The sequence below is a fragment of the Sinocyclocheilus rhinocerous genome, unplaced genomic scaffold, assembly GCF_001515625.1.
Source record: "Sinocyclocheilus rhinocerous isolate Xijiao unplaced genomic scaffold, SAMN03320098_v1.1 scaffold1813, whole genome shotgun sequence".
Taxonomy (NCBI): domain Eukaryota; kingdom Metazoa; phylum Chordata; class Actinopteri; order Cypriniformes; family Cyprinidae; genus Sinocyclocheilus; species Sinocyclocheilus rhinocerous.
Window position 1 is genome coordinate 242157 of NW_015623663.1, and position 25770 is coordinate 267926.

Genomic DNA, 25770 nt, shown 5'->3' on the forward strand with positions numbered 1-25770 from the left:
TATATACAAATGATGCTAGATGTTAATTCAGAACTTACTTTCTGAGGTACTGTTGCAATGACCTTTAACCAGCTGCTGTCAGATTTTTTTTTTGTAGATATATGAACTCAGTATATTTATTTGAAACCTGACAAGGAGTCACGAATCCGGTCCCTGCTGTTCCTCCCACTCACAAGGTCTCCATCACCTTTTCACCCCGAACTCCATTTCCCATAATCCCATGCATAGAAACTGATCACTCACTCACCTGTTTCCTATCAGTAGGACTATAAGAGCTGCTCTCATTCAGAAAGAAATATCACCACTCTGTTTGCAAGATACTAAACTTTAAAGGAGAATCACACAAAATGATTTACAGTCACAAACTGTACAGCAGAGGTAGGGGACAGCAGGGTAAGCAAGAACATAATAAAGTATAGATATATTTGGTTTATATACATTTCTGTAAAGAGTAAAAAAAGGAACATCGAAAGTAAGAACTATTTTCTCGGTGGGACATACAGCAGTGCCAAAATACACATTTGGACACTCAAGTCACACTTTATAGTCTGAATGTCACTGCATTTAAAAACAAAATATATACAAATGATGCTAGATGTTAATTCAGAACTTACTTTCTGAGGTACTGTTGCAATGACCTTTAACCAGCTGCTGTCAGATTTTTTTTTTGTAGATATATGAACTCAGTATATTTATTTGAAACCTGACAAGGAGTCACGAATCCGGTCCCTGCTGTTCCTCCCACTCACAAGGTCTCCATCACCTTTTCACCCCGAACTCCATTTCCCATAATCCCATGCATAGAAACTGATCACTCACTCACCTGTTTCCTATCAGTAGGACTATAAGAGCTGCTCTCATTGATACACGGCTTGCAAAATATTGTTTGCATTAGCTACAATTCTAAGTGTTTCCTGGTATCCTTGTCTTTGTCTTTGCCTTGCCCAGCTTGTGTTTTTTTTTTTTTTTTTTACTTTGGACTGTTTTCTGGTTTTTGATGATTTGCTGCCTGCCCTGACTCTCGCCTGTTATCTGGATTACTCTTTTTGCCTTGCCCTTAGACATTGTTGTTTGCTGGTGTTTGAGCCTGCCTGTTTTGACCACGTTCTTTCAAATAAAGCCTGCATTTGGATCTCCAACTTCGTTGCCACGCTCGTCCATTACATAAAGGTCTTTTTGTGAAGTGTTTTGCTTATAAAGTGTGCTTGTGCTGTCTTTCATTAAGGAAAATGCCACTTGCTTTGATATTTGGCACAATGATGTTCAAACATTTCTAAGTGTGTCTTAAGTGTTGAAATGGTTTTCACGGCCGCTGTATCATTCAGAGAATACACTTTAATATGAGAGACTCACGTCAAACATTCATCAAATAATCACAAGAAAAAAAGAGAAAGCCGAGAGAGAACAGGCTAGGAATATATGCTAATACAGAGGGGATATTATCATGCACATGGCTAGTTATTTTTACTCAAAAGGCTTTTCAAGCTTCTCTCCACAGCTTCGTCTAATTCCTCCTCAAGCTCTTCTTTTTTGGACATGGCCAGTTTGGACTGGAAGTCCCGCACCACTTGGTCTATGTAAGGGGCACTTTGTGTTCCGTGCAGCATGAGGGTCCACTCTTTCAGCACACCGCTCTGTGGGGCTTCACCCTGGAAACCCACCTCCAGCAGCCAGGTTCCTCGAGGGTCCTCGCCCCACGTGTGGGTGGTCATGAAGGGCCACTTGTCGAAGCCAACCTTGGCGTCGTCGTCCCGGGGTCGGCGGCTCAGCAGGATGGACTTGGTCCCCATTGGTGAAGTCATGTTGACGTTGAGGTCCCCGCGGCAGCTGGCATTGATGGTGATGACGGCCTGCACGTGCTCCAGATAGCGCACAAAGTTGTCCTTGCCCTGGCAGGCATCGGTCATGATGCTCAGCACCAGTTTGTTGGCCGACTGTATTTTGCTGTGCAAAGAAAGAGAGCAAGAGAATGAGATTTTATAAATTAACTTGCATTTAACACTGCAGAAGAGCCAAGGGCAAAAGGAAAAAATGTAAGCTGTGACTGACGATGGAAGATACTGTCTAACTGGCTCATTTACAGACAACAGATGGCATTTTATCAGGTGCACTCTGTTAACCACTGCTGTGTTTCCAGCTAACGGGTTGACATAGACGCTAAACTTCCATGGGTGAGCCTTAGGGGAGCTCTAAGCATCTCAACCCAGACAAATGTCATGTTCTTCCATAATCACCTCTCTGGAGCAATGGAGATACATAGCATACTGATCAATATGTCTTTGAGGGAAAAAAAGGCCATGTGGAGAATTTCTGCAGATGTTTTGAAGGAATCAAACAGCAGTCATTCACAAACGTCTACATTTCAATACCTGTATGCTATGCATTTTATATACAGTATATAACAACAGATCTAGTTTTGATTTGATGCTTTCAGCTATCAGTGAAATGTGAAACTGATATATTTCAGAGTATAAATTGAATGAGTAAAAACGTGTGATAGAACTTTTTTGTATCCTTTACGAATTTGTTGCTGAAAGGTTGGTGACACCTACAGGAATAAGAAGGGTTTAAAAGGAAATTTGTTGCAAAGCACACTATATAGAACAGATCTAGTTTTGATTTGATGCTTTCAGCTATCAGTAAGAGTGCAGTACTCTCAGCTATCAGTGAAATGTGAAACTGATATATTTCAGAGTATAAATTGAATGAGTAAAAACGTGTGATAGAACTTTTTTGTATCCTTTAGGAATTTGTTGCTGAAAGGTTGGTGACACCTACAGGAATAAGAAGGGTTTAAAAGGAAATTTGTTGCAAAGCACACTATATAGGGGTGGGCAATCTTCCCAAAATATCATATCACGATCTTATCATACAAAATCATGATCCACGATCTGAATCGCGATCTTCCCAATTTTGAGATGTACTATTGAGAATATCCAGAGTGGAACAAGCCTATGACTTGCATAATGTAATGCAATGTATTGCATTAAACAACCAAAAATGGACATTAAAGCCTGAGTTAAACTCTAAAGGGGTCATATGATGCAATTTCAATTGTTCCTTTCTCTTTGGAGTGTTACAAGCTCTTGGTGCATAAAGAAGATCTGTAAAGTTGCAAAGACTAAAGTCTCAAATCCAAAGAGATATTCTTTATAAAAGTTAAGAGTCAACCACGCCTACCTACAACGCCTCATTCTAACACGCCCCCACATTTCTACATCACGATGTGGGAAGATTTACATAACGCCGCCCAAATGTTCACGCAAAAAAAGAAGGCGTAACTTTTATTCGCCGCGCCGTTCTCAAGCCCGCCCGCCTCTGCTCACTGCTCACTGCCTCCGCATACTCTAGGCCGCGGCTCACTCAATGCTGCAGTGTGTGATGCTGTTTTGTTGTGAAAGCGAAAACTACTTTGTTTGGCCTTCCAAAAGCGTAATTATGTAAAAATCGATGCGTTTCAGAAAGATAACACAATAATGATAACACAATAATGTACAGCATGTGGAAAATAATGTGTTTTTTTAACCTTAAACCGCATAAACACATTTCATTACACCAAATACACCAAATAATGTTCTTTTTAGCAGTATCATATGACTCCCTTTAAAACACTGCATCACTGTATGAATCAAATATACGTTGCTTCTTATTAAAGTTATAAAGTGATTCATTCAAGAGCAGTGAGTGATTGTCTCTGTCTTTTGTTGTTTGATTAACATTAATGACACAGTCGGCAGTAGGTTTATTAGGCTGCTGTCTCTTTAAGACCGAACGCAGAGATCTAATATACTGACACCCATTCGATTTCTTTTCCAATTGTTTATATTCACTTAAGACATAACTGACTGACTGACTTTATGTAAATACTCGCCAAGACAGACATTTTGACATATTATATTTGTGTGTATATTTGACCATTTATGCGTGTGCCTGAAACTCCACATATACTTTGCTTGTTCGTGTTTAGCTCTCTTTTTAAAATAAACTATGTCCCACAGTAGACTGCATTTTACGACAGTCACATTGCATGGTTGGACTGATTAAGTTTAGGAGAGGCGTAAGCACACTGCTTCAAATGATTGGAACAGCTTGCAGCACAAATCGAAACTGAAACTCATTTTTTTTTCATCGCAGTACTATTGCTAGCTCAAGTTTTTTTTTTTTTTTTTTTTTTAAGTACGTCACCACGCATAAAAGACATATGATAGAGACGCGTGATATAATTTGACCAGCCACAGTCATCTAATAGGTAGTCATTGCTGTAGTTTTAACATTATTATGAGGACATAAAAGATCACGATCTCTACGGTTCGCTTAAAAAGTAGATCGTAGACGCCTTCGAGATCGATCAGGATATAAAATCGACAGATCACCCACCCCAACACTATTTACATAAAATAATATAAAAACAATACAAAGACGAACATTTTAATTGATTGTTTACAATAACAATAGAAACATGCGTTCCCTTGTGAGAAAGAAGTATGTTTAATTGTATTGAATGTGCACTCAAAATCTTAAAAGTACATTTTAAAAAGCTGTACTTGCAGATAATACTAAAAAAAATGCCACTTAAGTGTACTTGATGTTTCTTACCACACTTTTTTTTTTTTTAAAGTACACTTTGTAATAATGTCAAAATAAAAGTTTTACTTGAAAGTGCATATTAAATCATTTTTTGATTTTTTTTTTTGAAGTACACTTATTTGGTATTACATTTTAAATGAATATGTTTTCAATTTCAACTCCATTATGCAATAGCTTTTGTACTTCATTGCCCTCCTATGTTTTTATATTTTTAGAGTATTTATTTATATTATAGGTAAAATGTATTTTAATGTCAAATGTAAAAATTGTCTTTCTTTTCTTTTTTTAATGCTGCAAATCGGATTGAAACAGAATTTCATTGTATACACATTTGCAATGACAATAAAGACCTAACCTAACCTAATTACAACTGTGCAATTATATTTATACAATGTCATTTCTATTGAAACTTGTATGTCATGTATTTCAATATATTTTAATTTATCATAAATGCTTGTCAGTACATTCAGCAGTGCATTTTAAATATATTTCAAAAACAATAGAGGTAATTGTACTTGTAATTGTGAAAAATGTACTGAAGTCCTACTTAATTGGGTCACTCATGTTCACTCAAGCACTCATGTTCACCTAATAGCATTTAATATCAATGCATACTATAATACATTTTCATTTAATTGTAAATAACATGCACTTCATATTAAAATATATTCTTCATTATTTCTGTAGTAAATGCTCTTTTTATAAGGATGCTAAAGCGTACTTCTTTTTCACAAGGATTAAGAAAGATATAGTGTCAATTAATATTCACGCTGATTTTAAACCCTTCTGCAGACTTAAATCAGTGGAAAAAAAGCCTATGTGGGTTTAACTGTTAGATCGGATGAATTTGTTCCAGATGACATTTACAGAGTTCACATTAATTTAGTGACATTAGCTAATAAACCAGTATGAATGTGAAGACCATAATGTACAGACATCAGGCTAAGACAAATGCGTTTCACTACAACTACAGAAATGTCAAATAAATAATGACCAAAATGAGTATGTGTGCAAGAGCTGGAGCTCTAATGCAAAGCTTGTGTTTTCATTTCAGAAATACCCCTACACTTCTGCCATTCTGAGCTACTGCCATTTCAAAACAAGCAGCAAAACTGGGCCACGAGAAAAAAAAAAAAAAGATTATATGTTCCTCTATTTTCAATGGTGCACCATCCTGCTGCCAACAATTGCTTTGGCCAGATGGTGGGTTTTTCCCCTACATAAGGCTGCTTTGTTGTGGCGCGAGCACAAAGGCCCGCCGCTGCTGACTGCCTGTTTTGTGCTGCTGCGATGATAACGGCGCAGGACGTGAGTGAGCGAGTGTAAAGTGGATGTAATGGCATTATCAGAGGCAGGTCTCCCAGCCTTGCCCATTACGCGCTCACATTAGTGGGTGTGTTTGTGTGCGCATCAGTCTTTGAGAGGCTAGTGTTTCCCGGGAAACTAGTTGATAGAAATATCCAAAGGCCACACAAGAGGACACAAGGGTGTGGATGTGTTTGGTGCACGAAGACGAGAACAACAGTTATTAAAAGAGCAAGCGAAACATCGAAGAAAATGTAAGATCTGTTGGCTATGTGTTTGCGAAAACCTACTCAGCACATAGATGTCAACAGCTAGTAGTTGTACAAGGTAGCTGCAATATATAAACTCAAAATTGCAAGATATAAATCCAGAATTGTGAGATAAGCTCATAATTCAGAGAAATAAGTCAGAATTGTGAGATAAACACGGAATTGCGATTTTAAAAAAGTCTACAAGTTTATATGTAAATTCTGTTTTTTTCAGCTAAATTTTTTTAAATTAAAATTTTACATTTTACATTTTAAGTTTAAATCTCACAATTCTGTTTTTTTCTTACAATTCCAAGTCTAAATTGTGAGATGATAAAAAGTCTAAAATGTGAGATAAAAAGTCACAATTACCTTTCTTATTTTTTATTACGTGGTGGAAACCACAAATTGCGAGAACAGAATTTAGCAGAAAAAGACAGAATTGTGAGATATAAACTTATATAGACTTTTTTTTTAAATCGCAATTCCGTGTTTATCTCACAATTCTGACTTTTTTCCTATGAATTATGAGCTTATCTCACAATTCTGGGTTTATATCTTGCAATTTTGAGTTTATTTCTCACAACTAACTTGTTTATTTTTGTTATTCCATGGCCTCCATAGTAATGGGTGTCATTTGTAAAACTTAAGAAGCATAAATTTCATTCAGAAAAACATTGTGATGTTAATTCATAACAATTTACGTGCAACAATTTACGTAAGACAGAACACTGAACGCAGTACATAAATTACGATCAGGGTGTGAGTACCAAATCTGGATTGACATGAAAATTTACAGTACCTGAACTGCAGTGATCTGATATTATGCAAATGTAATTAACAGCTTTGCTTATAACACATCAGTGAACAGGGAACTCTTGAGAAACACACTGAGCCATGACCTGAAACAAGGAGGAATGTGAGCTCATGCTTTTGTTTTAATTACTGTTCTGGAACAAAAGGTGGGCCACTGTGTGTCATTTGCCGCCTGTGAATTGCTTGTTTTTTTGTTTTTGTTTTCTGTATAGCTTTGAGTCACCTAAAATGACTCAAGAAGTGCTTGAGTTTGACCAAAGCATATCTCTAAAAGTTCTGAAAAATATATTTAAAAAAGCATATTTGAAAAAAAAAAGTGATTTTTTTAACTTACACATTTTTAAAAGTACTGCAATGTCACTGAGAAGGTTCAGAAATGATCATGTATTCATTTTCACATGTTGGTGAGAAAGTATGGCTAAATCCTGTAATGAGTCATAGATTCGGGGAACTCCTGCAAAATCAATTAAACCCTGGTTTTTCCTGGCTCCAGACACGTGTGATGTGTTCTGTAGTAAGGTTTCATGTACGCGTGTAGGCATTCATTAGTCAGTGTGGATAGGAGTCTTATCACACGGCAAACGCTCTGCCTGCTTCCACTAATTACACTTCATTCACATCTTTTCTCTACCGCTGCTTAATTGCTGTTCTTGAATTGTGCCTCGCCAGAACTCCCACCAACCCTGTGTCTGAGGTATGATACGAGGGGTGACGACCTCGATGGAGGTTTTGACAAGGAGTGCATGCACACACACACACACACACACACAGTCTCAGTGTAATTGCGGCTGTTGCCATAGCATGCAGTGCCCAGCAGTGAGTGGGAGCGGACTAATTATAGCAGATGTGAGAACGAGCGGCCGAGAGCAGCAGAGTGAGTGTGGAGAGTCAGGAGGGCGACACATGCAATATGCCTTCACACAGAGCACAGAGGGGGTCAGAGCGGCCCGGATAACACCACAATCACACACAGGTAATGCATATCAAAACAGAGAGAAAATAATATTTAACACCACAGTGAATTCTGAAATCAAACCTGTTTTAAGCATTATTTTTTCCCTCTGTTTTGATATGCATCACATGTGTGTATGATGGCTGTAGCTTGTGTCATGTGGTTTAAAAGGGTTTTAGGCACTCCAGGGCCTTTCACACTCAGTGTGGTTTAGTGACGTGAATGTACGACGCAATGACGTTCTTGAATCAAAACAATAAATCCCTATGGAGCCATTCACACCGGGCGCGATCAATCGGGCACAACAAAGCGAGATTTATTTATTTTTGATCAGTGTGTCGATTTTTTCCCCGTTGCCCCATGATGAAACAAGCTGTCCAATTAGATTTGAGCTTTAGATCACGCTGCTGTTGCACAAAAGGCAGAGATTGGTGGAGATACAGCATAGAAAGTAGCTTTGAAAACCAGTGTAAATACAGAAAAAAAAGTATTATATTAGAAACACCGCTCAAAAATAATTTAGAAAATTAGAAATACATTTCTGTGCAATTATGAGTCAATTTCTGATGAATCTATTCTACATTTGTCTCCAGCATCCTGTTCACATGCAAATATTACTGTCGGCCTGCTGCAGTGAAATAGCATAATGTTAACCTCTCGGCTGCAGTCGTAGTGGTTGTTCTTCTGGCGTGTTTTCTGTACTCACTGTATCTCCTGCACGGATCCCGCCACACAGTGGAATCGTTCCGGGACGGTCTTCCACTCCCGGGCCAGTTTGACCATCCCTCCGGCATCCAGCACGCCGTATCCGAACAGATGGTTGAACTCCAGGCCCACACCGTTCCTCCTCCACTGGTGCACCTCGTCATGCAGCTTGTTCCTCTTAGAGGTGAGAACCGTCAGGTGCTGCAGGTCCCTCCACGTCAGGTTTGGACTGCAGGCAAACATAATGAAGGAAATAACGTCAAGCCTAGGATAAAAAATCACTAGCATGACTGCTGTTTGTCATAAACTTGAATCATTCAAGCCTCCTTAAAGCTCCCGATCCTAATAGTTATCATATCAATTTAATATAAAATGTGCTCTATTGAGTGAATGACTTCCTGCAAAAAGCACATAGCAACAGAACAACAAAACCCTTACAGTTGCATATGGTTTCTCAAGAGCGCTCGACTCAAGATGAAGAGCAATTTGCACAGAGCGCTAGAGGAAGCGGATGTTGACCATATACCGATTTTTTTTTTTTTTACCACACTCTATTAATGACTATTAATCCTAGATATTGGCAGTAAGACTAAACTTATATATGAGGCATGAGGTTTATTTTATTAATACAAAGCTCTCTGGAATACTTCATTAAGTTCAATCACAGCATTCAGCGGCAAAACAGGAAGCTCAGAAGAATAAGAAGAGCTGGATCAAGTTGCGGAAATTCATATAGTCTGAGAGTAACGGATGATCGAAAATTGCGGATTGATTCTGTGTATCGGTTGTTGATTGGATGTTGAGATGTGGGTGTGGCTTTCAACAACGGAGGCAGAGTTTAAGAGCACTAAATGACTGGAGAAGTCCTGCATGAGTCACTGAAGAGAAGTCTGTCGTTTCACTGGAAGATCCGGTTAAGACATTTTGATATAAAAAAAGAACCATGCATCAATGGGTCGCTCACAATAAGATCTATAACATGCATTTAGAAAACAGATTCTAAACTAGAGGAAAACAATTAACTTAATGTTGTGTTATTTCATCTTGTTAGGTTAAGTGATTTCTGTGGTAATGGATTGTTTTCTTAGCGGTTCCGTAAGTGCCACCTGCTGTCAGAGACTGAATTAGCATTTTTTGCATACTTTCACAATTTTGAAATTACACAATCTAATTAAAAAAAAAATTATAACTGCTCATGCATCTTTGTTTGGATTGTGATTAAAGGGGACATTGGATGCAAAATGAACGAGGGACAATTCAAGGCAGGTTTTGCTAAAAGTTAAAACTCAAGGATGGATAAGTACCCACTGTTCGTAATTCAGCTGCACCTCCAAAAGAAGTCTCACACTTTATATTTCTTATGATTATTTGCAAATCGCCTTTCCTCTTCCACGGAAGAGAGGGGCGGGGTTAGAAGAGCTCGTTAGCATTTAAAGAGCCATGCACCGAAACGGGTCGCTGTGATCAGAGCTGTTTTTGACAAGATAAAAAGGGTGTTGTTTTACACGACCATTGAGGAATTTTAACCAAAGTATGTTGCAAACGTTTCATGAAGACCCTAAAGAATCATACCAACTTGTGGAAAATGGGCATCCAATGTCCCCTTTAAAATGCAGTGGTTGCCTCTAATTTCAAATGGCTACAGATCTTTGCAGTTCAGCCTGCAAATACACATCTTGTTCATGTACTCTTTCATTCTTTCTTGTCTTTTGGTTAAAGAAAAAAAGGCAATCGGTATCAGAATCGGACTTGTATACACTGTAGGTATACACATATATATATACACAGGGGTTGGACAATGAAACTGAAACACCTGGTTTTAGACCACAATAATTTATTAGTATGGTGTAGGGCCTCCTTTTACGGCCAATACAGCATCAATTCGTCTTGGGAATGACAGATACAAGTCCTGCACAGTGGCCAGAGGGATTTTGAGCCATTCTTCTTGCAGAACAGTGGCCAGGTCTCTACGTGATGCTGGTGGAGGAAAACGTTTCCTGACTCGCTCCTCCAAAACACCCCATAGTGGCTCAATAATATTTCTTTCTTGTCTTTTGGTTAAAGAAAAAAAGGCAATCGATATCAGAATCGGACTTGTATACACTGTAGGTATACACACACACATAAATATATGTGTGTATGTATATATATATATACACAGGGGTTGGACAATGAAACTGAAACACCTGGTTTTAGACCACAATAATTTCAGCCCTGAGCCGTACTGCACTACACTCTTCTGAGTACTTCTCAAATATACAAGCACATGCAAATAAGCTGCAGTTTACGATGTGTCTTTACATTTGGCTGAACAAAGGGACCTGCTCTCTCGCCACCTACATCATTATTTAGTACTGAGCAAACACAAAGACTTTACACAGGGAAGGCCGTGTCAACAGTTATTAACACCAGTCCTGACACCGTACCGTCCTACTGAAATGTGTGAACGGAGGCAGAAATGATGTGGTGAAACTGCCTTTTCCCCACCAGCCGCTCCTTACAAAGCTTTCTCAATCAAGTGTAATGAACCAAGTGTTGCTGTTGAAATCGCTGTCTTTACCTCCACCTCGAGATCATGCTCTTCTGACTATGTGACTGTCCATCATCAAATTGGTTTTATATGAGATGTTTTTAATTGGTAGTGATGCATAACATGTACATAGACTTTTCCATCAACATTTTAATTTCAAACTTATATGAATTTATAAAACCGATAATATAAGGGAGAGTGTATAGGGAAAGTGCTGTGACTTGACACCTTTTTTTAGGTTTCAGAGACAATTCAACTTGCAAAAGCATTTCCTGTCAGGCTTTTATTTAAATAAGAATAAAAATCAATTAAAGGCAGGGAATCTTGACAATCAGCACTATTCCTGGCTTCAGAAAGCTGCATCCCTGCATAGGCTTTTTAAGAAACGTTGTTAGTAAGGACTGCATGGCAAGTTTATTTACAAAGGTGCCAGTGTTGGTGTGCGTTTATGTGGCACATTTTATAATAAAATAATAAGAACAAAACAATACGATATGACCCCTTTAAACGAAATAGTCATAGCTCTTTGTAGTTGATCTCAGTCAGTGTGGTTCCTCTTGACATGAAATATTGTGTCTTGAGCTTCACACTCTTCTAATGAGCCTAAAGTACCAGATGCAGCCAAATATGATTTGATTCCTGGCATTCAGAGAAACCTGGGGTAATTGTTGGCTTCAACCAAAAGCGACTTTCAATTTCTTTTTCATGAAGTGATTAGCAACGTACGCACCAGTTTGATTCCTCATCAACAGCTGAAAGTATGTGGATATGAAGCGTCTCACAGTGATACCCTCCTTTCCTCCAGCAGGGGACCGCTGCTGCTGCCAGAGCAAAATCTCAGCCCTGATTCACACATTTATCATCTTTGTCGTGCTGCATAGCTGCTCCAGTTACTTTTTCTGTTCATTTCAAAATGAACTTATTTACTGAACTTCTGACTGTGATAGACTGGCCATCTGTTCATGGAGAATGAATGGATGGATGAATGTTACAACAAAAGCTGCTTTTTAAGGAATAAAGATACAAAATCCAATGACTTTGGGTGGAACATAAGTTTTCAAATCGAGTAGTAAGATTTATAGGTAAAGGAGCGTGAAACAGCATGTTTATTTGTTGGCAGGTCATGCGGTAACATCATCATTCAACTCTCAAATCACTGGGAAGACAGCTTTGGCTCTGGCATCAGCACTGTTTCAGTGTTAAAGGGTATCAATCATACATGAGGGAGGCTTTTTAGAGCAGGAGTTGTGCTTGCGGTGCTACGCTCTGACACAACCCTCGTCAGCAGTAATCTATGATCTCAGCTGCCGTCTGCCAGCGCTGCTGTCTTATTGTTTCATAAATCTTTGATGGAGGCTCACTACTCATCAGCGCTGTGCGCTGGAAAACAAAAGTGTACATACTTGGCCTCCAACGCCAGGGCAAACACGCCAGCAGCCTCAGGGGCGGCGGCAGATGTGCCCGAATGACGCAGTGTGCAGTTTCCATACAGATCCGTGGTGGCCTGGAGACAGAAACAGACAAACAGAAAGCCTTAATTAAACATTAGTGCCAATGTAAACACCATGTAAAAAATGTCTTTGAAATTCTAATTCAGTTCTGTCAGGACTATAATCATCACGTCAAAATGATTGACACTTTGCATACAGTTTGTATTGGCATTATGGTTCTGTTCTGGGTAAAATTCCCCGCTCATCCATGCAGCCTGTCATGAATGAGCAGGGAGAGCAGCATTAACCCCCTAGGGTAAACAGAACAGAACCGAATGCAGATATCATTAATGTTCTTAATGACATTTTAGTGTACAAACATTATTAAAGATAAAAGGAGTCTGATTAAATGAGGAATATAGAAAGCCAAGTCCTGACTGTGACAAAAGGAGGAGCTGGGGATGGAGGAGGGTAATTTGCTCCTGAGCAAGCAATAAAGCTACTGAATAATACAGAATAGACCTTATATAGGAATGTTGTGATAGGCGTCGAATTCCTATAGTAGACGTGGATCAGCTAAGAGTCAGCTGATGCAAGCTTTAGTCACATGACCTGCCAGAACTAATGCTACACTTGATTTTTGAATTGACTTAAGAGGCAGCAAAGAGGATGCGGAATTTTATGTTAAATTTAAAAAGTAAGAATGTATGATTTTCAAAGAGATAATTTGCTGTTCTAAGAAAATGTAATCATATTTAATAAGAATGACATTTTGAGATATAAATTGCCCAGAAATCATTTTATCATACACACAGAATAACATGTATAGAAATTTGTGAGGGTTCCTCTTGACATGAAATATTGTGTCTTGAGCTTCACACTCTTCTAATGAGCCTTAAAGTACCAGATGCAGCCAAATATGATTTGATTCCTGGCATTCAGAGAAACCTGGGGTAATTGTTGGCTTGAACCAAAAGTGACTTTCAATTTCTTTTTCATGAAGTGATTTGCAATTTACGCGCCAGTTTGATTCCTCATCAACAGCTGAAAGTATGTGGATATGAAGCGTCTCACAGTGATACCCTCCTTTCCTCCAGCTGGGTAACGCTGCTGCTGCCAGAGCAAAATCTCAGCCCTGATTCAGACATTTATCATCTTTGTCGTGAGAATGAATGAATGGCTGAATGTTACAACAGAAGCTGCTTATTAAGGAATAAAGATGCAAAATCCAATGACTTTGGGTGGAAGATAAGTTTTCAAATCGAGTAGTAAGATTTATAAGTAAAGGAACGTGAAACAGCATGTTTATTTGTTGGCAGGTCATGCGGTAACATCATCATTCAACTCTCAAATCACTGGGAAGACAGCTTTGGCTCTGGCATCAGCACTGTTTCAGTGTTAAAGGGTATCAATCATACATGAGGGAGGCTTTTTAGAGCAGGAGTTGTGCTTGCGGTGCTACGCTCTGACACAACCCTCGTCAGCAGTAATCTATGATCTCAGCTGCCGTCTGCCAGCGCTGCTGTCTTATTGTTTCATAAATCTTTGATGGAGGCTCACTACTCATCAGCGCTGTGCGCTGGAAAACAAAAGTGTACATACTTGGCCTCCAACGCCAGGGCAAACACGCCAGCAGCCTCAGGGGCGGCGGCAGATGTGCCCGAATGACGCAGTGTGCAGTTTCCATACAGATCCGTGGTGGCCTGGAGACAGAAACAGACAAACAGAAAGCCTTAATTAAACATTAGTGCCAATGTAAACACCATCTAAAAAATGTCTTTGAATTTCTAATTCAGTTCTGTCAGGACTATAATCATCACGTCAAAATGATTGACACTTTGCATACAGTTTGTATTGGCATTATGGTTCTGTTCTGGGTAAAATTCCCCGCTCATCCATGCAGCCTGTCATGAATGAGCAGGGAGAGCAGCATTAACCCCCTAGGGTAAACAGAACAGAACCGAATGCAGATATCATTAATGTTCTTAATGACATTTTAGTGTACAAACATTATTAAAGATAAAAGGAGTCTGATTAAATGAGGAATATAGAAAGCCAAGTCCTGACTGTGACAAAAGGAGGAGCTGGGGATGGAGGAGGGTAATTTGCTCCTGAGCAAGCAATAAAGCTACTGAATAATACAGAATAGACCTTATATAGGAATGTTGTGATAGGCGTCGAATTCCTATAGTAGACGTGGATCAGCTAAGAGTCAGCTGATGCAAGCTTTAGTCACATGACCTGCCAGAACTAATGCTACACTTGATTTTTGAATTGACTTAAGAGGCAGCAAAGAGGATGCGGAATTTTATGTTAAATTTAAAAAGTAAGAATGTATGATTTTCAAAGAGATAATTTGCTGTTCTAAGAAAATGTAATCATATTTAATAAGAATGACATTTTGAGATATAAATTGCCCAGAAATCATTTTATCATACACACAGAATAACATGTATAGAAATTTGTGAGCTATCTCAAAATGTATTTAATTCTATTACATTAATCTTTTCATTGACTATGGTGGAAGAACATCAAGGAGTCAAACCAAGATGAAGCAACCGTACACTGTAAAAAGTGTTTTTTTTTTTTTTTTGGCCAGCTCATCAATGGAATGGAAGTCAATTCGTAAATGTTGAACTTTGTTGATCATTAACAGAACTTGTAATGAAGCACTTGGTTCGGTTGAGCGCAATAAGGATAACCCTACAAAATCCCAAAGCTTTGTTCGTCACAACAACACTTTGAGGTAATGTCCATTTTGGAGTTGCTTGGCATTTCATGATCTATCAAAGGCAGGAGATGAAAGAAACATCCATATTTACCCTCCAGAGATGGACGTTTGTACTTGTGACTAATTTTGACTGATGTAAGCAAACCTCACTAAAAGCACTGAGATGAAAGCCAAAAAATGAAGTATTTAGTGCTTTGTTTTATTTGATGTAGGCCTAACCTGTGTAAATATATTTGATTGAATAACATTGTCTGTGAAAACTATCGGTTAATGAATATTGAGTATGTTTTTCCAAAAGCTGTCACAGGTTTAATGTTAACAATGAAGAAACACCTTCTTAATGGCAAATTTATTTCAAGAAATCCAGATGCATCTATCAAGTCAATTGCTTCATAATGTAATCACTGAATCCCCACAAGTATGAAAAATCACCTGTAAGTAAAATACTAACACTAAATATTAAAAGCAAGACATATTATTATATTCTAAAGAAATAATTCACCCAAAAAATTCAAATCCTATCTTTATTTATTCACCGTCATCTTGTTACAAACCTGTCTGCTGTATTTCGTATTTATTATTGATATTATTAAAATTATTTAAATAGTCTCTCAAGTCCCAAAAATACACCATGGACTTAACATAAAAATAGTTTATTTCCACATTTGCTTTATAAAATCCCACAATAGCTTTGTGTAAAGAACTGATAAAAATATAAGTCAATTATTCACTGATAATCTTCCCCTTTTTATTTATTTATTTATTTCTTAAAGAAGAAAAGAGTAATCATTTCCACCATGTATTTTGGGTTTCATCTCTACCATTCAGTGCTCAATCAGAAAAAAGCGATAAACTGGTGTGTCACAACACCAAACCAAAGCAGCCCTGAGAGAATCCGGACTGACCAATTCCTGCCTTTCCATTGACAGGACGATCTCTGACAGACTAACCACAGTCTTCATCTCATATGCTTTCTTTGAGTCTTGCTCTGATTAAGTTCCTAGCTGAATGCATCCCTCCAATTCCATCTGAGAGTCATTGTTCAGACACAAAATGGATGAAACTATTAACTCTCCCCGTCATTTTATCACTGTCATACTCTGTATTATCACTCTGCGGAATAAGGGATTGCGTTTCAAATCAATGTTTCAAAGCATCTATGACATGCACACTCTTGCACACCAAACTGAATCTTGATGTAAACATTTCCAGACTCAATATCACACCACTGGAACCATCCTGGTTCCATCCACTTCAAAAAACTAAATCTGTAGGAAACACCTATATACGCACACACACACACACACACACACACACAGACACACACTCACCACGCCTGCTTCAGGGTTTCTTTTACGGCCGTTGCTGAAGGTGGAGGCGAGGGTGGAGGAGCAGCTTTCATCATAGAGCGCGGTGCGTCCGTCATTGATGGCCGAGTTAATAGAGATGGTCCACATGCTGGAGGCGTATCCGTCACAGTTACAGTCGTCATAGCTACCACCGTCTCCGGAGGCCCACACATAGATGCTGCCTTTCCCACCTCGACCCTGTTGGACACGCAAAGTGGCACGATTACGACCGGCACTCGCACCCGCTACAGCTAAATAAGGAGCAGTTGTCTCTCTTTGATATTTCTCTTTAAGAGCCATTGAGATTTACTCCATTTCTCATACAAATTATACTCACATAACCACAAGTAATTCAACAGAGACATCAGAGAGGCATTTCAAGACCTTTTAAAGACTACAAGCTCTCCTCTGAGTGTTGATGATTCAGGCACAGGCACTGTGTTTACGGTTCTTTTCTGAACATATAATTTTGATGCTTTTAGATGAATGCAAGAGCACTCTTTTCTTTAAGCTTTGTGTTTTATAGTGGCAGGCACCTGACAGGAGGAAATTTGTACAGTGCAATCGTGATCTTAAAAGGGTGCTTGATTATTGTTATTTGAACAGTACATGGTGATTTACCATACTAACACATCGAGAAGCGATTATGGTGCTTCCAGACCCCAGGGCATCAGCCTCTTTGGAGTAAACAAATAAGAAAATAAGATGGTGTCTTTACATCTGCAATCGCTACAGAAACTTTACGACTTCTCATAATTTTGATTTTATATCAAAATGACTCATTCAGCGTCTAATAACCCCAATGTTATGTTTGGCAAATGTGACTTGTCAAGGGGCTAATAAAACTTGACAATGTTTGTCTGCTAATATGAGGAATAAAGTCTCAACTGTGTTAATAAAATAAAGTCACAATTACACACCAAGTGTTTAATACATTGCAAGGGTGAAAACAATTTAGACTTCATCAACATCAAAGCTATGCTAAGGTGTTCAGAAGCCATTATTAGAGTTGAGGGAGTGCCAGGGACCAATAACACATCTCATTTCTCCAACACTGGCTCATTGGAAAAACGTGCCTGTAGCAACATTTCTGCTTTTACGTTGTTTCTTGCGTGTTTTGCAACATGTTCAAATGTCCAGTGAGTGGCCCTAAAAGTGTATTCAGTTTATCAGAAACAAATGAATGTTAAACTGGCAATGTTTTATTACGCTGGTTGTTGTACGTATCGCAGCAGTTCGGATCCAGTGAGTGGCACTAAAAGGTTAGTGCTTTATCGCGTATGTACTACCTACACTAAACCCGACACTAAGCCTAACCAACAGTAAGCCTACCAACATATTCTGCATGACCATATTCTACATCCTTAATCCTACTCTATACCTAAACTTAACAACTACCTTACTAACAGCAATTAGGAGTTTATTTAGGCAAAATTTGTAGTTAATAGTTAGTTAATAGTGAGAACTGGACTTTAAAATAAAGTGTGACTGAAATTTTTTTTTCCAGAAAATGTTAATGTTATCGGATTGGGCTAAAACTTACTGAATTTGCTTTAACTGGGTATAACAACTTCCCCAATTTTTATTTTATTTTATTTTTTAAATTTAATTTTTTTTTTTGGGAGGGATTGTTTTTCCCATACCTTGTTTCACTTGAGGTGTTCCCAGTAAAAAATTGCCTGCCTACAAAAAGCAACTTATATGTTTATCTTTATGCTATATTATCGCCAAATATTAGATTTAATCTTTTTATCAACTTGTTTTCTTTCAACAAGGGGGGGGTAAATCCAAAATCCAAAAAAAAACATTAACCAGGAACAAAAACTAGAAAAGAACTGGAGCTAAACACCGAAATGGTAGACAGGAGCTGCAACACACTAAGACCACAAAGAACAATCTGACAAGGAACAAGACAAACAAATGAGCATATATAGGGAGCTGATAATGAGGAACAGGTGAGTGCAATTAGCCTGTGAGCTGAGCAATAAGCGTCTCCATAGAAACACCCAGGAAGGAGTGAAAAACTCACAGGAAGGCCAGTGGACAACCAGAACTGTGACAAATATAGCATAACGAGAAATTTACAAGCTATTTTTTTCGTAGGCTGGTCATTTTTGACCAGGAACACCAAAGGTTCTATAGGCTTTTCAACAGCACAAGGGTTAATAATCAATCATCTGCTCCTGTAATCATAATTTGTGTGAAAAGGAATAAAAGTAGTGTTAAAGAGTAATTTACTTTCCATTTCTGCTGTAAACATCAGTGAATTGTATGTATATGTAAGTTTTTGTTGTTTTGTAAAAAATGTAGGTAGAAGCATGATTTCCAATGAGCCTATATTGCATTTCTTAGTTTATTTCACCTTGTGCCAACATTTAGAGGCACCTGTTTGAGCGTTGTTTGTCTATCAATATCAATTTTACATTGCAGTGCCTTGTTTCTGGGTGTCAGACCTCTACTGGCCCCATTGGCCTAGACCATGATCCAACCTTTTATACATTTCGCTTGACTGATTAAATTAATATTCTGGTTCCTGTAAAATTTAAAATCTAACATAACAGACCACAAACAACTTCAACTGGTGTCATTTTAGTGAACATAACCTCTCCATCTCTCTCTGTTTCTCATCGTCTCTTGCTCTTTATGAATGGAAACCCATCAGCCGAACTCCAGAACAGTTAGCTAAAACAAATGATTGCACTTGAGCTGCATGATTTGAGGTCGGCCAAAAGTCTGAAAAGTTTTTTTTAATGTTTATGTTTTAACTGTGGGTGCGTCTCAATCAGCTCCCTAGTTCCCGAGCTCGTGAATCAGTTTATTGTGTACACGAATTCGGTCACTGGTACGTTCCCTGGCTCACTGCACATTGGGAAAGTGATGACTCAATTTCCGGTAACATGACTAGGTACAACGTCCACGGACAACATTGTAGAAAGTCACCGCTGTAATTAATCATCAACAGGCAGGACCAAACTCTTTTTGATATAATTTTTTATTCTCTTGAAACACATTGTTCTTTTACATGTTCTTACAACATTTCAGCCGAATATTAATTATAAATGTTAATTAGATGTGTTCATTACCTGTCTAGCGATGTGTGTTTATGTAGAAATATACTAAAAGCGGTCTGTCTTTTCAAATCTTCTATCGTGTGTCATTATATTTATCGAGTTGGCTCGTGTGGTTTATGTTTCGCGCTTCAGAAATGTGATGTCATTTCCGGTAAGGGAGCATATGGAGCACCTATGCTCCCTAGTTTTTGCGGTGCATTGTGGGATTTTTCAGGGAGCAAATGTTCCAGTGCATTGTAAGGATTTCACGATTGAGACAGCCCTTAAAATGGCCGACTCCCTGATCAGTGCCCTGACTACTGAACTAGGGAGCTGATTGAGACCCTGTGTTTTTGCTAAATCAACTGGTTTTAGCTGGTTCCCTTTCGATACTTCACTCATACTGCGTCTTGCTTAAGACGCATATGGGAAAAAGCCTTTTTTCTCCTAAACTGAAGCCTATTTCATTCACGCAGTGAAACTGCACGGCCATTGGTTCCCGTATCTCAGGGAACCGAGGTTACGTTAGTAACCGAGTACGTTTTAAGCTGTTTTTTAGTTGTTTTTGCTAACTCAGATGATTTTAACTTATTTTAGCTTTTTTTTTTTTTTTTTACTAAATCAGCTGTTTTTAACTGGTTTTAGCAGTTTTTTGTTAACTCAGCTGGTTTTTACTGGTTTTAGCTGTTCTGTTTTTTAGCTGGTTCTTGCTAAATCAACTAGTTTTAGCTGGTTTTAACTGTTTTTTAACATGCTAGAAACATACTAGTAACTTGCTAATCATGGTAACAGCATGTTTGTAACACACTAAACATGCAAGCAAAATGCTTTAACATGCTAATCATGCTAGAAACATGCTACTAACATGTTAATCATGTTAAAACATGCTAGCAACATGCTAGTAACTAGCTAATCATGCAATTGAATTGCTAGTAACATGCTAATCATACTAGAAGCATGGTAGTAAAACGATATCCATGCTAACAACATGCTAGTAACATGCTAATCATACTAGAAACAAGCTAGTAACATGTTAATAATGCTAAAACATGCTACCAACATGCTAGTAACTTGTTAATCATGCTAGCAACATGCTAATCATGCTAGAAACATGCTAGCAACATGCTAGCAAAATATATATATATATATATATATATGTGTGTGTGTGTGTGTGTGAAATAGAAAAATCTATATTAATTTGTATAAATCAGGGGTTTTGAAAGTCAAAGATAGTAGGCATCCCTTTTGACACAACCTACACAATGGTGCCTCCGCCACCACCTAATTTTTATTCATTTTAAATAGTAAAAAAAAGCGTTTTTAATACAAATAAGCATTTTATCTAAAAGAAAAAAAATGAATACAAAAAAGCACAAGTCAAACTGCGATACCAGACAGGACCACAGGGAGATGGTAAAAGACCACTAAACCAGCTGCCTCACCTTGACTGCATATACTACTGTATGGATCCCTTCAGAAACGCTAAACCATGACCCTTACTGTAAAACCCCTCATAATGATTAAACAGCGCTCAGTATTACTCCCAGACTCAAACTCAGCCCTCTCGAAATGCAGTGAGGAAGCCTGAGGGACAAACGGAGAGAGAGAGGGAGTCTTCACCCATCACTGCTATTCTTGTCCAATCTGATTTCAATTGCAAAGGGCTGTTCAAAACACACAGCGATTACTTTGTGCGATGCCTCGGCTTGACAAGTGAAGCACCCTCATAAATCCTGCTCAGCAGACGAGCGCTCAGCACCATTTATACCCATTAGCCAAGGCAATTTGTGAAGGCAGCAGTCACGGACAGGGAATGTGCAACTAAATGACATGTTTAGTGTGAAGCGATGAGACTTTGCAAGGTTGACATATGTTGGAGAACTCCTGGAGAGTCTTGGGGAGTCAAAGTGGCATGTGTATTAGCATGATGGTGTTTAATATTTGTGTGTATGACACTGTGTGCACCTTCTATATATTAATATTCACCTTGTGTTGAGGTTTGATTCATCATGTGGCTTTCTCATCACCACATGTTTTGAAGGTGGTTGCCAGTATATTATAATGGTAAAAAAATGATTTTAGTAATTTGGTATCATTCAATCTGTAAAACTCAAGCTGTTGCAACCATACATACATACATGCATATGCACACATATATATATATATATATATATATATATATATATATATATACTGTATATATATATTGATGATTACACTGATATTTGCAATCCAAAAGAGAGTCAACATTGATAACATCGCTGTAATATCTGCATACTGAACTGTGATTTGTCTGGAGGATATTGGGAATATATATATATAGAGAGAGATTTCCTTCTGAAAATGAAAATTGTGAAACTGGTTTTATTTTGAATTTGAATCTCTACATACACTCATATTTTCTGAAACGCAGCATTATTTTTCCAGTTGTCTGGTGTTAAAGTTGATCTAAAATGGCAGAGAGACCAGGAAGACTCTAAACTCCAGGTTTAATCTGATTGGACCAGATGTTACAATTCTGTACCTCTGTTTTTCCTCTCTTTTTTCTCTCAGGTGATTCACAAGGGAATCAATTTAGCTACGCTTATCCTCCAAGAAACCTCTGTGGCTTTGAAACATGAGGTACCTTATTGACTCCATCCGCCATGGCCTGCAGGGTGAGCTCACGCGGGCCGTCCACTGTTTTGCCGTCATCGGTGGGACCCCAGCTGGCGCTGTAGATGTCAATAACCTGTGGCATGTGGCTGATGGACGAGGCCTCGATGATGTCCGTCATGAAGGGCTGGTCCAGACACTTTTTTTTTGTCAGCATCCATTATAAAACACTCGCAGGATGGCTTTTGACAACTGGTATAGCGCTCAGTGCGCCGAGAGCACGCGCACACAGTTTGTTTATCAATAAGACGCACACGCGCCGAATGTACCAATTCTGTATGTCACTGTAATCAACTTTATCTTGATTACTAGAGGCAATGCCTGGCAAGACACATCAGCATATAATTATGTGCCCATTAATGCAGAAAATGAACTTATGCTGGTCTACACTTGCAAAAGTGTATACTGCAAGTTCATTTTATTAAGCAAACTTAAGTAAATTTCAGGTTTTCCAACTAAACTTTATTTAGAAAGTGTACTAATATAATTATACTAGTAGTATACTTGTATGTGTATTATGTCAATACATCTTGGGACTCAACTGGCTTACTTTTTGGTTTATAAAAGTATATTTTTCTAATGGCGCTTTTCCACTGCATGGTACGGCACGGTACAGTTCAGTACGGTTCACTTTTGGGGGGTTTCCACTGGGTACAGTACCTGGTACCTGGTACCTGGTACTTTTTTCAGTACCACCTCGGTTGAGGTTCCAAGTGAATGGTACCGTTACCAAACCGTGACATGCAAACTCTGCTGATAAACTGTAGTGGAAACGCAAACCGAGCCGAGCCGTGCCGTGCCGTACTGAGCCGTGCTGAGCCGAGTCGTACCACGCAGTGGAAAAGCGCCGTAAGTATACTTGCCTTAATGCTAGCAAGTATACAGAAAAGTCTAAGTACACTTGGCCTATAGTTGTATTAATCTATTGATTGGCATATACTTAAAGTATAATTTAGTATTCTAAGTATATTTGGCTTATAGTTGCATTTAATATTTTAATAGAGTAGCCCATTTTATTCATACATATTAGCTTTTTTGAGATAGCATATGTTTTCAAATCTATCTGATAAACCTCTGTGTTAAAGTTCAGAGTAACTTCAAGGTTCAAGTCAGCTTCAAGGTGGAATAAAAAAGTTTAAAAAAGAAGTTCATTTTATTAAGAAAACGTAAGTAAAGTTCAAAGTTGCATCCCAAATGATGCACTCTACACTATACACATATACAGTACACTATGTACTCATGCACTATGTATAATCGGAGTCTGATAGCCCCTTCCCCTTCGCTACGTAATTAAAGCTGCAACAGTTCAGTACATGAAGTGCCCAACATTCCACACTTCGTTGTTTCGGTTAATTAAGTGCATCATCCGGGTATTTTAAGGGGTCATATGATGCGATTTCAATTTTTCCATTCTCTTTGGAGTGTTACAAGCTCTTGGTGCATAAAGAAGATCTGTAAAGTTGCAAAGACTAAAGTCTCAAATCCAAAGAGATATTCTTTATAAAAGTTAAGAGTCAGCCACACCTACCTAAAACGGCTCGTTCTAACGTTTTTTTAGACCGATGAGCTTTGTAAAAATCGACGCGTTTCAGAAAGGCGGGGCATAGAGGAGAAACAATAATGTACAGTATGTGGAAAATAATGTGTTTTTTGAACCTTAAACCGCATAAACACATTTCATTACACCAAATACACCAAATAATATTCTTTTTAGCAGCATCATATGACCCCTTTAAGTGCACTTTTTCTTTTTCAAATTTTCAGTGTGAACACACTACTCACACTATTCTCGAGTATTTTCAAGCATACTTTATGTACAGTATTAACTATAATAATAGTAAATATTCTAAGCACAGAATAGTAGTAGAAGGTATACTAATATCAGTTCACTAGTAGTATACGTGTATGTGTACTATTTCAAGATTTCTCTGGAAAACTGACCAACTCTTTAGCTTATAAAAGTATGCTTTTAAATGTAACAGTAGTAAACTCTGAGAATATATGCGTAACTAGTTTACATCTAACTTTTTCTTTACTCCTAAAAGTTTACTTCAAGTAAACTTATTGGTATACAGTTAATTAACTAGTTATATACTTATAACCTATTTTTTTGTCTGTGAAAGTAGTACAGTAGTTCAGTAGTTTTTTACTGCAAGCATAAATGTAATCTTGATCAAAAGATTGAATACTAGTATAGGCTAAATACAGAGTTCTGGCATGAAACTCTAGATGGCGCAGTCTGATGGGTCTAACTCAATCTGACCTAATGACATCATTATCACATGGCACAGCTGATTGGTTCTCTCCTGTATCAGTAGCCAATGAGCTCGCTGCTCAACATTCAAATATATGACTAGTGCTTGCTGTAGCAGTTGCAGCTTGCTTCAGAAACCCTCCACCTTCCCCAGCTCCACCTTTATAGATCTGCTACGAGGTGATTCATGTATGCTATATGGGGGTTATTTCATGTAAGTTATATTTGCAGCAGCAGTATTTCTTACGTGCTCACAGCAGCATGCTGTGGGTGTATTGGCAGTAGCAAGTCTCAGTACTTGCTCTGCCGCAGCAGCAGCGTAGCAGATCTATTCCGCCAAGACCAAATACATTAACATTGTCATGTACATTACCATGCTAATCCCTCCGAGAGTTGTCATGACAGAAATATACTTAGACTTTTCTGTTTACTTGCATACAGTATTTTCTATATACACTTATCAGTATACTGCACGTCTAAGCTTAAATCCATGTATGAAGGCACTCCAGGAATATCACTGCTGTGTGTCATGAGACACCGGCGGCTGTTAGACTGAGACTCATCATACTGACCTCTTCCTGGAAGAAAACCTTCTGTGAGTTGAAGAGGTAAAGCTAGAGTCATGTGTGTGTTCCTTTGTGAGGGACAAAAGACATTCACTGGCTATTAGTTACTCTCCTTTTCTTTTGTGGCCTTTTGAAAAGAAAAAAAATCAATGTGCTGCAGAGCGCAAATGATGTTTTTATTGATGCTGCTGTTGGTGCTGGCTGCTGCATGTTGTGGAAGAGGAGAAGGGTAGAAATTATCAATTGAGCTGATATTCCATTAGGCTAAGAAACAAAGCGATGTCTCAAAAGGAGACAAGTCATTCATCATTTTATACTGACTGCACAGAACAAACCTGATAAAGCGTACAAGTATTTTAAATAAAACCCTGTCTTGATAGCACCAAACATGTTAAGGTGAATATGGTTTCTGAATTGAATCTGCTTCTAGATTGTAACATTTGAAACATACTGTATACTGTATATTGTAACATTTCTGTAAAGCTTACATTACGCATCTAAAAAAAGCGCTATACAAATGAACATGAATTGAATTGCATGCTGAATTTGCCTGCCCCATGTGCAATGGAATATATGTTCTTGGTGTTATTAG

At 38.2% G+C, this 25770-nt stretch overlaps 1 protein-coding gene across 1 annotated transcript in view; it reads right to left on the bottom strand.

Moving 5' to 3' along the window:
- Positions 1-940: 940 nt before the first annotated feature.
- pcsk2 (proprotein convertase subtilisin/kexin type 2) overlaps positions 941-25770 on the bottom strand; it is a 57104-nt gene continuing 32274 nt past the window's right edge. Inside the window, exons 9-13 of the mRNA XM_016527018.1 lie at positions 22330-22497; positions 16636-16851; positions 14176-14276; positions 8615-8842; positions 941-1944 (exon numbers count right to left, since the gene is read on the bottom strand). Of these exons, the coding sequence (XP_016382504.1) occupies positions 1455-1944; positions 8615-8842; positions 14176-14276; positions 16636-16851; positions 22330-22497 (1203 nt within the window). The 3' untranslated portion in view covers positions 941-1454. The remainder of the gene's footprint in view (positions 1945-8614; positions 8843-14175; positions 14277-16635; positions 16852-22329; positions 22498-25770) is intronic.